General features: G+C 39.1%; 1 protein-coding gene and 2 pseudogenes across 1 annotated transcript in view; all 3 read right to left on the reverse strand.

Annotated features, from left to right (window-relative positions):
- Positions 1-602: 602 nt before the first annotated feature.
- On the reverse strand, positions 603-3,679 carry LOC144254005 (thyroid receptor-interacting protein 11 pseudogene; annotated as a pseudogene).
- Positions 3,680-5,224: 1,545 nt separating this feature from the next.
- On the reverse strand, positions 5,225-8,239 carry LOC144253722 (thyroid receptor-interacting protein 11 pseudogene; annotated as a pseudogene).
- Positions 8,240-10,757: 2,518 nt separating this feature from the next.
- Positions 10,758-15,028, reverse strand: part of Pkd1l1 (polycystin 1 like 1, transient receptor potential channel interacting) — a 145,058-nt gene continuing 140,787 nt past the window's right edge. Inside the window, exon 53 of the mRNA XM_077796442.1 lies at positions 10,758-10,928. Coding sequence (XP_077652568.1) covers positions 10,758-10,928 — 171 coding nt within the window. The remainder of the gene's footprint in view (positions 10,929-15,028) is intronic.

The raw sequence follows: 15,028 nt of genomic DNA on the forward strand, positions 1-15,028 counted from the left end.
CAGGGACTTGCCCCCAGTGGCCCAGTCACTCCATGGGGCCTTGGCTCCTTCCCTCCACTTTCCTCCCTTGGGCTTGAGTGACTTCTTCCCCAGTGTTGGAGACTTGCTCCAGCTCACAGACTGCTGTAATTTTCTTTTAGTAGATATACAATGTTTTCTTTTATAAACTAAAGAATTCACAACTTTGCTACATCATATTTTGTTTGCATATAGCCCAAATTCTGAGGTATATATCTTTTTCATATGGGTTGGATCTTTCTTCTTTTCTGTTATAAATGAATTATTTTCATCTTAATATAATTAAATTTAACACATATAATCATAAAAAAAGAGGTTGGAGCTATAGTTTTTATTGCTATTGATTACCTGATAGCACAGGAACAAAATTTTATATAAAACAAATTCTACAGCAAACAAACACAAATATTTTTTTTTAACTGCTACAGCAAAAACACACACACCAAAAAAATGGGGGGGAGGGGGAGTCAAAATACCTGTAGCTCTATATACCAACTTTTTTCTTTTTCTTTTGCCCAGCAAATACACGACTTCTTTTCAAAAAGGCCACTTTGAAAAAGTAAAAAGTGATTATGGCTTCTTTAAAGTGCTAAATCATCTCTGGCTTGAGAATCACCTATTGCTTTAAAAGGTCCTTTAGTACAACCCTGGCGCTATTGTCAGGAGACACTGGCAATGGTGTAAAGGTGGGCATGAAGTCTGAGAAGGGATTCAAAAGGAGATTCCCAGGTCCACCAGGTCCAAGTCCAGCTAAACTATTCAGTGTCACAGCCACAGAACGTGGTACCAAGAATGGATTCACAGCTGCTCTTTTACCAGCTCTGAATTCTGCTGCATCTTTCAAACTTCTTGGTACATCCTCACCTTCCTTTCTCCTTCCTCTGGAGTCTAGACATTTCATGGCAGGAGCAGAAAGTTTCGGTGATGGAACACATGAAGGAGATTCTGTTTCCAGAAATTTAACAAAAAGTTCTGAAAAAGAACTATTAAACAGACATTGCTCATTGGTCTCAAAGATGTGTTGGGGACATTTTTTGATCCTCCTCCAAGCCAACCCATCATCCACTTAGTAACACCACCATCATCTCCATTCAACAACTGCTCCATTTCCTCCTTTTGAATGTCCAGGATGCTTCCCATTAACTGTCACACTTCATGATGCTTACTTTTCAGTGTATGGAAAAACCCAACGAACAGGTTTCTCATTAGGGCTTTGTCCACTTTTCCTTCTGTGCCATTTTCTGAGTTCATCAATTTCTTTTGTGCATCATTCAACATTTCTTGTTGGAGCTCATTTTGCTTTTTAAGTCCTTCAATCTGTTCTTCCTTTAGATGTAACTGTTGTGAAAGTCTGGTTGCTGAATCCAACACACCATTGGCTTCATCCAAATGTTCCTGTAATAATAATACCTCTCTTTCTAGGTTTTCTGCCTTTTCCTTCCATTTGGTTATATGTTGTCTTTCCTTTTCTAATTCAGCTGAATACATAGCTTTTTATTCTTGTTGGAAACGCTCTAGAACCATGTGCAGGTGAGTTAATGACATGGCATACTCCTTTCCTTGTTCCTGGTAGAGCAAAAGCTGCATTGCATTCTCATCTCTCTCTTGGGAGAGTAAACACACCTGTTTCTGCAGGGACTCTACTATCTGCACACTGGCTTGATGCTTTGAATTAGAAGAGAAAAGTAGCTTTTTCTCCAATAGTGTGACTTTTCTCTCTCAGGTTCCTCTCTTCTCTGCAGCCCAAGTTTCCTGGGTGTAAGAATCTTCTGATTCTAAAAGATGGCTCCTCAGTCTTTGTACCTCCTGATTTAAGTGTAATTCTTTGTCACATGGGTGTTGAACCTCTTGCTAGAGGGTACTCTTTTCCATCTGTTTGTTCTTTAGGGACAAGGTGAGTTGGTCTGTCTCCTGATGACATAGAATGGCCTTCTCCTGCATGGATTTAACTGCATTTAAAAGCTGTTTGAATTCCTCATCCTTGCCCTGTTCCTTTTCTTGTTAAAGTTTCTCAAAGGCAAGAGCTTTCTCCTTCATCAACTGGTACTACAACTCTTGTTCTCACAGCATCACATAGAACTTCAAGTTCATCTCTTGTAATGCTTGATACTCCATTTCCTTTTCTTTGGATGTTTCTATTCTTTTTACATTTTCCCTTTTGAGAAATGTCCATTTCTAAAATTAATATTCTCTCCTTGAGGTTTGTTATTACTTGCCTCAACAACTCATTTTTATTCACTTTGTTAGTGAACTTTGCATTTGAAGAAAGTATCTGATCACTTTTGGTTTGGATTAAGAGGTCTTTATCTTTCAGTAAATTTTGTAACAGATCTTGCTTTTCCTTGAGCTGTTTAATTTCGGAATCAGTTTGTTCATGTTCTTTCTTTTCTCTCTTGGAGGTGGCAGCAGTTACATCAGACAACCTGTGGTTATTCTCCTGGAGCTCCTTAATGGTGGCCCTCTTTTTCTTGCAGTGATTTTCTCAGCTCTTCAACCTCTGCTGATTGGGAGTAAGTGATGAGGTAGACGAGAGCTGGGGTGTAATCATATCAAGTTTTCCTAAAAAGAGATCTTTGCTGCTGCAAAGTTGCCCTAGGCACTGCTGCACCTGGCCTAATTTGTGCCCAAAATATTTGAGTTTGATTTCGTTCAGCTCATAACAGTGGATGAGGCCAGTGTAGTCTGCTTCTAATTTAGAACTATTATCACTGTCAACCAAAACATTGGCTTCAAGTTGAAGAAGGTCTTCCTCATGTTGGGCTGACTCAAGAGGCAGATTTTGGACGGTTTTCATTACCTGTTGTTTCCATTCCTTCATTTTTTTTTCACTTGCTGTTTAATTCATCGAGTTCTTGTAGGAGCTCCTTGAACTGATGACTGTTAACACCTGGAACCTCATGTCCAGTGCCAGAGGTTTGTAAAACTTCCAAAAAGTCTGAGATTTCTGACTTAGTGCATCTATTTCAATGTCTTCCTCTCTAATATACGAGATAAATTATCCAGAGTTTCTCTAAACATATCTTGATCACTATTTTCAAATTTGGTGGACATTTTTTTATTTTCTTCTTGAAGTTGGATGAGGGCTGCTGCTTTGGCAGCAACTATATCCTCCATTTTCTGATGTTCTGCTTGCAGTTGGATATTTTCTTTTGTCTTCTCATTCAAAACAGCTAATATTTGTTCTCTTTCCATAGTGAATGTCTGCAGTTGCTGCTGAAGGGAAATGACATCCTGGGTAGGAACCTTAATAAATTTTAGCCTGAAGAGCTTGTTTCTCCACGTCTTTCTGCTGGATAACTTGAGTCAGTTTACCAACTTCATCTTTGGATAGCTGATCAATCTGTTTGGTTAAAGATATATTCTTTTCATTTAAAAATTGAGTGTCAAGTTCTTATTCTTGGATTCCTTTCACTAATTTTTCAGTTTCATAGTTATACAGGTCGTGTTTTTCACTTCCATTTTCTATAGGAAGGCTTTTAACTTTTGTTTCTTGAAAAATATCAGAATTGTCTGAGTGTTGTGCATGTCTTCCTGCAACTGGGCTTTTATTGTTCAATGGTTTTCTGCAAATTCTTAATTTCCTCATCTTTCTGCTCCATTATAGAAGGCTGCAATTGACTACATTCCTGTTTCAAGTTTTCACAGTTTAATTATTTGTCATTTTTCCACACTGAGCTGTTCTCTCTCTTCAAAGCGTCTCTGTCATTTTCTGCCAAAGATAACTTTTTATTTATGTTTTTTATTTGATCCTCAAGTTCTTCCATCTTTGTTGCAGACTCTACATTTTAAGTTTGTAGAACCTGATTAGTTTTTTCCATCTCACATATTTTAGACTCATTAGTTACTGTAACTCCTGAGTCACCTGAATGTACAGATTTTCAATTCTTTCTTGTCATTTAATTCCTCTTGATACTGGCATCTTATCTCTGCCAGTTTCTGTTGATGTGCATTCTACAAAACTGACATTTCCTCTTGATGATTATCAAGGTCTTGACTTTGGTTTTGTTCAAGTACCTTAATAGCATTTTGTAGTTTGCAGATTTCACTTTGATCAGAATTATGTGTTCCCTTTGCCTGAGCTATACATATCCCTCTAATGGCCAACTTGAGATTCAAGTCTTGAAACTTCAATTGACAGTCTGTTGATTTCTTGTTGTGATGAAATGATATCACCGAGGTCCATGTCATCATCAGGAAAAGGTGAACAAAGATGACTGATCCCATAAACATATAAAGACCATTCAGTGGTTGCTGGTATACCACCAGCTCCTGAATGTACTGACTGCAGTGTGGACAACTCATCTTGCAGTGTAAACTGTCTTGCTTTCAGGCAACTGAAAGCAGTTGGGGAAAGTGAGGGAAGCCAAGCTGCCCCTGACGTGACCCAAGGAGTGGCCCAAGCCAGACCCTAGGCCTCCAAACCAGGAAGACATCTCAGCAATTTCAGTGAGCCACCTCCGTCTGTATCCACCTCCACTTTGAACCTCCTAGAGTGCTGTGGTGTCAATTATGACCCAAGCACTCAGAATTCCGCAAAGGGGGGGGGGCTCGTGCCAACTGTTGTGTTTTGCCTGGAAACGCAGGGGCCTGGCCTGGGCTTGCACCAGGGACTTGCCCCCAGTGGCCCAGTCACTCCATGGGGCCTTGGCTCCTTCCCTCCACTTTCCTCCCTTGGGCTTGAGTGACTTCTTCCCCAGTGTTGGAGACTTGCTCCAGCTCACAGACTGCTGTAATTTTCTTTTAGTAGATATACAATGTTTTCTTTTATAAACTAAAGAATTCACAACTTTGCTACATCATATTTTGTTTGCATATAGCCCAAATTCTGAGGTATATATCTTTTTCATATGGGTTGGATCTTTCTTCTTTTCTGTTATAAATGAATTATTTTCATCTTAATATAATTAAATTTAACACATATAATCATAAAAAAAGAGGTTGGAGCTATAGTTTTTATTGCTATTGATTACCTGATAGCACAGGAACAAAATTTTATATAAAACAAATTCTACAGCAAACAAACACAAATATTTTTTTTTAACTGCTACAGCAAAAACACACACACCAAAAAAATGGGGGGGAGGGGGAGTCAAAATACCTGTAGCTCTATATACCAACTTTTTTCTTTTTCTTTTGCCCAGCAAATACACGACTTCTTTTCAAAAAGGCCACTTTGAAAAAGTAAAAAGTGATTATGGCTTCTTTAAAGTGCTAAATCATCTCTGGCTTGAGAATCACCTATTGCTTTAAAAGGTCCTTTAGTACAACCCTGGCGCTATTGTCAGGAGACACTGGCAATGGTGTAAAGGTGGGCATGAAGTCTGAGAAGGGATTCAAAAGGAGATTCCCAGGTCCACCAGGTCCAAGTCCAGCTAAACTATTCAGTGTCACAGCCACAGAACGTGGTACCAAGAATGGATTCACAGCTGCTCTTTTACCAGCTCTGAATTCTGCTGCATCTTTCAAACTTCTTGGTACATCCTCACCTTCCTTTCTCCTTCCTCTGGAGTCTAGACATTTCATGGCAGGAGCAGAAAGTTTCGGTGATGGAACACATGAAGGAGATTCTGTTTCCAGAAATTTAACAAAAAGTTCTGAAAAAGAACTATTAAACAGACATTGCTCATTGGTCTCAAAGATGTGTTGGGGACATTTTTTGATCCTCCTCCAAGCCAACCCATCATCCACTTAGTAACACCACCATCATCTCCATTCAACAACTGCTCCATTTCCTCCTTTTGAATGTCCAGGATGCTTCCCATTAACTGTCACACTTCATGATGCTTACTTTTCAGTGTATGGAAAAACCCAACGAACAGGTTTCTCATTAGGGCTTTGTCCACTTTTCCTTCTGTGCCATTTTCTGAGTTCATCAATTTCTTTTGTGCATCATTCAACATTTCTTGTTGGAGCTCATTTTGCTTTTTAAGTCCTTCAATCTGTTCTTCCTTTAGATGTAACTGTTGTGAAAGTCTGGTTGCTGAATCCAACACACCATTGGCTTCATCCAAATGTTCCTGTAATAATAATACCTCTCTTTCTAGGTTTTCTGCCTTTTCCTTCCATTTGGTTATATGTTGTCTTTCCTTTTCTAATTCAGCTGAATACATAGCTTTTTATTCTTGTTGGAAACGCTCTAGAACCATGTGCAGGTGAGTTAATGACATGGCATACTCCTTTCCTTGTTCCTGGTAGAGCAAAAGCTGCATTGCATTCTCATCTCTCTCTTGGGAGAGTAAACACACCTGTTTCTGCAGGGACTCTACTATCTGCACACTGGCTTGATGCTTTGAATTAGAAGAGAAAAGTAGCTTTTTCTCCAATAGTGTGACTTTTCTCTCTCAGGTTCCTCTCTTCTCTGCAGCCCAAGTTTCCTGGGTGTAAGAATCTTCTGATTCTAAAAGATGGCTCCTCAGTCTTTGTACCTCCTGATTTAAGTGTAATTCTTTGTCACATGGGTGTTGAACCTCTTGCTAGAGGGTACTCTTTTCCATCTGTTTGTTCTTTAGGGACAAGGTGAGTTGGTCTGTCTCCTGATGACATAGAATGGCCTTCTCCTGCATGGATTTAACTGCATTTAAAAGCTGTTTGAATTCCTCATCCTTGCCCTGTTCCTTTTCTTGTTAAAGTTTCTCAAAGGCAAGAGCTTTCTCCTTCATCAACTGGTACTACAACTCTTGTTCTCACAGCATCACATAGAACTTCAAGTTCATCTCTTGTAATGCTTGATACTCCATTTCCTTTTCTTTGGATGTTTCTATTCTTTTTACATTTTCCCTTTTGAGAAATGTCCATTTCTAAAATTAATATTCTCTCCTTGAGGTTTGTTATTACTTGCCTCAACAACTCATTTTTATTCACTTTGTTAGTGAACTTTGCATTTGAAGAAAGTATCTGATCACTTTTGGTTTGGATTAAGAGGTCTTTATCTTTCAGTAAATTTTGTAACAGATCTTGCTTTTCCTTGAGCTGTTTAATTTCGGAATCAGTTTGTTCATGTTCTTTCTTTTCTCTCTTGGAGGTGGCAGCAGTTACATCAGACAACCTGTGGTTATTCTCCTGGAGCTCCTTAATGGTGGCCCTCTTTTTCTTGCAGTGATTTTCTCAGCTCTTCAACCTCTGCTGATTGGGAGTAAGTGATGAGGTAGACGAGAGCTGGGGTGTAATCATATCAAGTTTTCCTAAAAAGAGATCTTTGCTGCTGCAAAGTTGCCCTAGGCACTGCTGCACCTGGCCTAATTTGTGCCCAAAATATTTGAGTTTGATTTCGTTCAGCTCATAACAGTGGATGAGGCCAGTGTAGTCTGCTTCTAATTTAGAACTATTATCACTGTCAACCAAAACATTGGCTTCAAGTTGAAGAAGGTCTTCCTCATGTTGGGCTGACTCAAGAGGCAGATTTTGGACGGTTTTCATTACCTGTTGTTTCCATTCCTTCATTTTTTTTTCACTTGCTGTTTAATTCATCGAGTTCTTGTAGGAGCTCCTTGAACTGATGACTGTTAACACCTGGAACCTCATGTCCAGTGCCAGAGGTTTGTAAAACTTCCAAAAAGTCTGAGATTTCTGACTTAGTGCATCTATTTCAATGTCTTCCTCTCTAATATACGAGATAAATTATCCAGAGTTTCTCTAAACATATCTTGATCACTATTTTCAAATTTGGTGGACATTTTTTTATTTTCTTCTTGAAGTTGGATGAGGGCTGCTGCTTTGGCAGCAACTATATCCTCCATTTTCTGATGTTCTGCTTGCAGTTGGATATTTTCTTTTGTCTTCTCATTCAAAACAGCTAATATTTGTTCTCTTTCCATAGTGAATGTCTGCAGTTGCTGCTGAAGGGAAATGACATCCTGGGTAGGAACCTTAATAAATTTTAGCCTGAAGAGCTTGTTTCTCCACGTCTTTCTGCTGGATAACTTGAGTCAGTTTACCAACTTCATCTTTGGATAGCTGATCAATCTGTTTGGTTAAAGATATATTCTTTTCATTTAAAAATTGAGTGTCAAGTTCTTATTCTTGGATTCCTTTCACTAATTTTTCAGTTTCATAGTTATACAGGTCGTGTTTTTCACTTCCATTTTCTATAGGAAGGCTTTTAACTTTTGTTTCTTGAAAAATATCAGAATTGTCTGAGTGTTGTGCATGTCTTCCTGCAACTGGGCTTTTATTGTTCAATGGTTTTCTGCAAATTCTTAATTTCCTCATCTTTCTGCTCCATTATAGAAGGCTGCAATTGACTACATTCCTGTTTCAAGTTTTCACAGTTTAATTATTTGTCATTTTTCCACACTGAGCTGTTCTCTCTCTTCAAAGTGTCTCTGTCATTTTCTGCCAAAGATAACTTTTTATTTATGTTTTTTATTTGATCCTCAAGTTCTTCCATCTTTGTTGCAGACTCTACATTTTAAGTTTGTAGAACCTGATTAGTTTTTTCCATCTCACATATTTTAGACTCATTAGTTACTGTAACTCCTGAGTCACCTGAATGTACAGATTTTCAATTCTTTCTTGTCATTTAATTCCTCTTGATACTGGCATCTTATCTCTGCCAGTTTCTGTTGATGTGCATTCTACAAAACTGACATTTCCTCTTGATGATTATCAAGGTCTTGACTTTGGTTTTGTTCAAGTACCTTAATAGCATTTTGTAGTTTGCAGATTTCACTTTGATCAGAATTATGTGTTCCCTTTGCCTGAGCTATACATATCCCTCTAATGGCCAACTTGAGATTCAAGTCTTGAAACTTCAATTGACAGTCTGTTGATTTCTTGTTGTGATGAAATGATATCACCGAGGTCCATGTCATCATCAGGAAAAGGTGAACAAAGATGACTGATCCCATAAACATATAAAGACCATTCAGTGGTTGCTGGTATACCACCAGCTCCTGAATGTACTGACTGCAGTGTGGACAACTCATCTTGCAGTGTAAACTGTCTTGCTTTCAGGCAACTGAAAGCAGTTGGGGAAAGTGAGGGAAGCCAAGCTGCCCCTGACGTGACCCAAGGAGTGGCCCAAGCCAGACCCTAGGCCTCCAAACCAGGAAGACATCTCAGCAATTTCAGTGAGCCACCTCCGTCTGTATCCACCTCCACTTTGAACCTCCTAGAGTGCTGTGGTGTCAATTATGACCCAAGCACTCAGAATTCCGCAAAGGGGGGGGGGGCTCGTGCCAACTGTTGTGTTTTGCCTGGAAACGCAGGGGCCTGGCCTGGGCTTGCACCAGGGACTTGCCCCCAGTGGCCCAGTCACTCCATGGGGCCTTGGCTCCTTCCCTCCACTTTCCTCCCTTGGGCTTGAGTGACTTCTTCCCCAGTGTTGGAGACTTGCTCCAGCTCACAGACTGCTGTAATTTTCTTTTAGTAGATATACAATGTTTTCTTTTATAAACTAAAGAATTCACAACTTTGCTACATCATATTTTGTTTGCATATAGCCCAAATTCTGAGGTATATATCTTTTTCATATGGGTTGGATCTTTCTTCTTTTCTGTTATAAATGAATTATTTTCATCTTAATATAATTAAATTTAACACATATAATCATAAAAAAAGAGGTTGGAGCTATAGTTTTTATTGCTATTGATTACCTGATAGCACAGGAACAAAATTTTATATAAAACAAATTCTACAGCAAACAAACACAAATATTTTTTTTTAACTGCTACAGCAAAAACACACACACCAAAAAAATGGGGGGGAGGGGGAGTCAAAATACCTGTAGCTCTATATACCAACTTTTTTCTTTTTCTTTTGCCCAGCAAATACACGACTTCTTTTCAAAAAGGCCACTTTGAAAAAGTAAAAAGTGATTATGGCTTCTTTAAAGTGCTAAATCATCTCTGGCTTGAGAATCACCTATTGCTTTAAAAGGTCCTTTAGTACAACCCTGGCGCTATTGTCAGGAGACACTGGCAATGGTGTAAAGGTGGGCATGAAGTCTGAGAAGGGATTCAAAAGGAGATTCCCAGGTCCACCAGGTCCAAGTCCAGCTAAACTATTCAGTGTCACAGCCACAGAACGTGGTACCAAGAATGGATTCACAGCTGCTCTTTTACCAGCTCTGAATTCTGCTGCATCTTTCAAACTTCTTGGTACATCCTCACCTTCCTTTCTCCTTCCTCTGGAGTCTAGACATTTCATGGCAGGAGCAGAAAGTTTCGGTGATGGAACACATGAAGGAGATTCTGTTTCCAGAAATTTAACAAAAAGTTCTGAAAAAGAACTATTAAACAGACATTGCTCATTGGTCTCAAAGATGTGTTGGGGACATTTTTTGATCCTCCTCCAAGCCAACCCATCATCCACTTAGTAACACCACCATCATCTCCATTCAACAACTGCTCCATTTCCTCCTTTTGAATGTCCAGGATGCTTCCCATTAACTGTCACACTTCATGATGCTTACTTTTCAGTGTATGGAAAAACCCAACGAACAGGTTTCTCATTAGGGCTTTGTCCACTTTTCCTTCTGTGCCATTTTCTGAGTTCATCAATTTCTTTTGTGCATCATTCAACATTTCTTGTTGGAGCTCATTTTGCTTTTTAAGTCCTTCAATCTGTTCTTCCTTTAGATGTAACTGTTGTGAAAGTCTGGTTGCTGAATCCAACACACCATTGGCTTCATCCAAATGTTCCTGTAATAATAATACCTCTCTTTCTAGGTTTTCTGCCTTTTCCTTCCATTTGGTTATATGTTGTCTTTCCTTTTCTAATTCAGCTGAATACATAGCTTTTTATTCTTGTTGGAAACGCTCTAGAACCATGTGCAGGTGAGTTAATGACATGGCATACTCCTTTCCTTGTTCCTGGTAGAGCAAAAGCTGCATTGCATTCTCATCTCTCTCTTGGGAGAGTAAACACACCTGTTTCTGCAGGGACTCTACTATCTGCACACTGGCTTGATGCTTTGAATTAGAAGAGAAAAGTAGCTTTTTCTCCAATAGTGTGACTTTTCTCTCTCAGGTTCCTCTCTTCTCTGCAGCCCAAGTTTCCTGGGTGTAAGAATCTTCTGATTCTAAAAGATGGCTCCTCAGTCTTTGTACCTCCTGATTTAAGTGTAATTCTTTGTCACATGGGTGTTGAACCTCTTGCTAGAGGGTACTCTTTTCCATCTGTTTGTTCTTTAGGGACAAGGTGAGTTGGTCTGTCTCCTGATGACATAGAATGGCCTTCTCCTGCATGGATTTAACTGCATTTAAAAGCTGTTTGAATTCCTCATCCTTGCCCTGTTCCTTTTCTTGTTAAAGTTTCTCAAAGGCAAGAGCTTTCTCCTTCATCAACTGGTACTACAACTCTTGTTCTCACAGCATCACATAGAACTTCAAGTTCATCTCTTGTAATGCTTGATACTCCATTTCCTTTTCTTTGGATGTTTCTATTCTTTTTACATTTTCCCTTTTGAGAAATGTCCATTTCTAAAATTAATATTCTCTCCTTGAGGTTTGTTATTACTTGCCTCAACAACTCATTTTTATTCACTTTGTTAGTGAACTTTGCATTTGAAGAAAGTATCTGATCACTTTTGGTTTGGATTAAGAGGTCTTTATCTTTCAGTAAATTTTGTAACAGATCTTGCTTTTCCTTGAGCTGTTTAATTTCGGAATCAGTTTGTTCATGTTCTTTCTTTTCTCTCTTGGAGGTGGCAGCAGTTACATCAGACAACCTGTGGTTATTCTCCTGGAGCTCCTTAATGGTGGCCCTCTTTTTCTTGCAGTGATTTTCTCAGCTCTTCAACCTCTGCTGATTGGGAGTAAGTGATGAGGTAGACGAGAGCTGGGGTGTAATCATATCAAGTTTTCCTAAAAAGAGATCTTTGCTGCTGCAAAGTTGCCCTAGGCACTGCTGCACCTGGCCTAATTTGTGCCCAAAATATTTGAGTTTGATTTCGTTCAGCTCATAACAGTGGATGAGGCCAGTGTAGTCTGCTTCTAATTTAGAACTATTACCACTGTCAACCAAAACTTGGGCTTCAAGTTGAAGAAGGTCTTCCTAGTGTTCGGCTGACTCATGATACAGATTTTGGAGGTTTGTTATTACCCCTAGTTTCCATTCCTCCATTTTTTTCACTTGCTGTTTTAATTCATCACATTGTTGTAGGAGCTCCTCAAACTGATTACTACTAACACCTGGAACCTCATGTCCAGTGCCAGAGGTTCATAAACCTTCCAATAAAGTCTGAGATTTCTGACTTAGTGCATCTATTTCAATGTCTTTTTCTCTAATGATATGAGATAAATTCTGCAGAGTTTCTCTAAACATATCTTGATCAGTATTTTCAATTTGGTGGGAAATTTTTTATTTTCTTCTTGAAGTTGAATGAGGGCTGCTGCTTTGGCAGCGAGTATATCCTTCATTTTCTTATGTTATGCTCTTGCCACCTGGGCACTGGCTGCCATATCACCCCTACCTCCTTTTTAAATGATAATAAACTTGAAACTTTCCCACTAAGATCATGAACAGTAAAGGGTATCCTCTCCTGCTACTCCTTTTTAATATCTTACTGAGTTCCTAGCCTAAGTCGTAAGTTAAGAAAATGAAATTATAGTTTAAGACCAATAGAGGATTGGGAAGAAAGATAACCTTACTGGTAAGGTGTCGTCTACTTAGGGAACATCTTATAATTTTTACCTTATTCTATGTTGGTAATTAATATCTTTACAGCAAAAGTCAGGTTACATCCAACTACTTCAGGTGTCAAATCAGCTTTGACACCTTTCTACCATATTGAGCTCACATATCTTGACACATTAGGAAGCTATCAAAACTGGTTTATTTTAATATTTATTTTTTGGTTGTAAATGGACAGACCTTTATTTTATTTTTATGTGTTGATGAGGATATAGCTCAGGTTGTCATGCATGCTAGGCGAGCGCTCTGCCAATGAGCCCCAGCCCCAACCCAAACTGATTTTTTTTAATTGGTTGAGAGTGTATCTCAGTGGTAGAGCACTTGCCTACCAGGTATGCAGTCCTCAGTTCAATCCCTCCAACACCAAACAAGATGATTGTTTTTTGTTGTTTTAGAAAGAAGAATTTCATAAAGATAGTATCATAAAGATAGATTGTAAATAAATTATGAAATGTATTGGACACTATTAATCTAAACCACACTGAAGGAAAAATGTGAATGCAGGTCCCCAAATCAAGTTTTTACCAATTACCAGGGAAAGGGCTTATTACTACTACTGGGCTGGGGAGGATGATATTGAAGATAGGAAACTCCTTTTCCACATGTATGCCTTGTAAACCTAATGTACTTTTTTGATTTGTGTAATGAGATGTTCTTGCTACAAGACTAGACTTGACTTATTTATTAAGACTAGGACTTATATGACCTAGACTTATTTATGAGACTGGGACTTCTAGCTTTTTTTCTTATAAATAGTCCTAATCTTATTTATTTACTTATTCACTTGAAGCATAGCTTTTAAGCTATAATTTTAAAAGCAGGTTTATACAGGAAATGTTGCTTTCCTCCTATTTTTTTTTTTTTTTTGAAATATCAGGCTGTCTGCTTTTCCTGCTAACTTGTGGAGTGCTGATGCTCTCTGCTCTGTCCTATGCATTCTGTGGTTACAGGCAGCATGTAGTGTGTGCTCTGGCGTGGAGTGGCATGCCACTGCCCTGGCATATAGAGCTGGTCCTTCCAGAGTTGAAACCTAGTGCAGCAAGGATTTTTTGTTTTGTTTTATTTTTCCCAAACATACCATTTCTTGCTGGGGACAGGGCCTTTCCTGGCCCCCTGGGGGAGTATGTGAAGCCTGGACAGGGGAGCCTGGATCCTACTCGGCTGCTCGAGTGAGTCAGGCCATGGATTTATTTCTTCATACTGCAGCTTCATGACAGCATCTATTTGAATAACATTCTGTACTGCAGCTTAATGACAGCATCTATTGCAATAATATTCTGTGGAGTTTGAAAAGTAAGATATGATTATTAGTAACAAAGGAATTAAAGGAACAAGATGGGAGGTAAAGAACCTGTTAGCCAGAGGACAGTGTACCAGCAGAATTCCCTCCCAGTGACCTCCTTTCCAACAGCCATCAGGAGGAATTGCCTTGGTTTGTTCTCTCCGTGGGTCTGGAGGGAAGCAAACTCTCCATTGGAGATAATGTGTCTGGCTCTGGTGCTCAACCCTGAGTTCCTGATCTCTGATTCCCTCAGGAGCTCTGTCTTTTTCTGATTTTTATTGCTACAATGGAAGACCACAGACTGGCTAATTTACAAAGAAGAGAGGAGGGCTTTTTTAGCTTATTGTTTATTAGTTCCAATCAGTTATATAAAAGCAGAAAGCTTTTCAATTCATTGTACACAAATGGAGCACAACTTTATGTTTTTCCAGTTGTACATTATGTAGAATCACACCACATGTGCAGTCATACATGTACCTAGGCTAGTGATGTCCATCTCATTCCAATAACTTTCCTCCTCCCATCTCCCCTCCCCTTCTCTCCCTACCCTTGGCTCAATCAAAGTTCCTCCATTCTCAACAGCCCCCCCATTATAGATCAGCACCCACTTATCAGAATATCAGTCCCTTGGTTTTTGGGTTTGGCTTAATTTGCTCAGCATATTATCCAACTCCATCCATTTATCTGCAATTGCCATAATTTTATTCTCTTTTAATGTTGAGTAATATTCCGTTGTGTATATATACCATTGTTTCTTTATCCATTCATCTATTGAAAGGCATCTAGTTTTATTCTACATTTTAGTTATTGTGAATTGAGCTGCTATAAATATTAATGTGGCTGTGTTTCTACAGTATGCTGATTTTAAGTCCTTTGGGTATAGACTGAGTAGTGGGATATCTGGGTCAAATGGTGGCTCCATTCCAAGTTTTCCAAGGAATCTCCATACTGCTTTCCAGATTGGCTGCACCAATTTGCAGTCCCACCAGCAGTGTATGAGTGTGCCTTTCCCCCACATCCTTGCCAACACTTATTGTTGTTTGTATTCTTGATAGCTGCCATTCTGACTGGAGTGAGATGAAATCTTAGAGTAGG

This window comes from Urocitellus parryii, chromosome 3 (assembly GCF_045843805.1).
Source record: "Urocitellus parryii isolate mUroPar1 chromosome 3, mUroPar1.hap1, whole genome shotgun sequence".
NCBI lineage: Eukaryota > Metazoa > Chordata > Mammalia > Rodentia > Sciuridae > Urocitellus > Urocitellus parryii.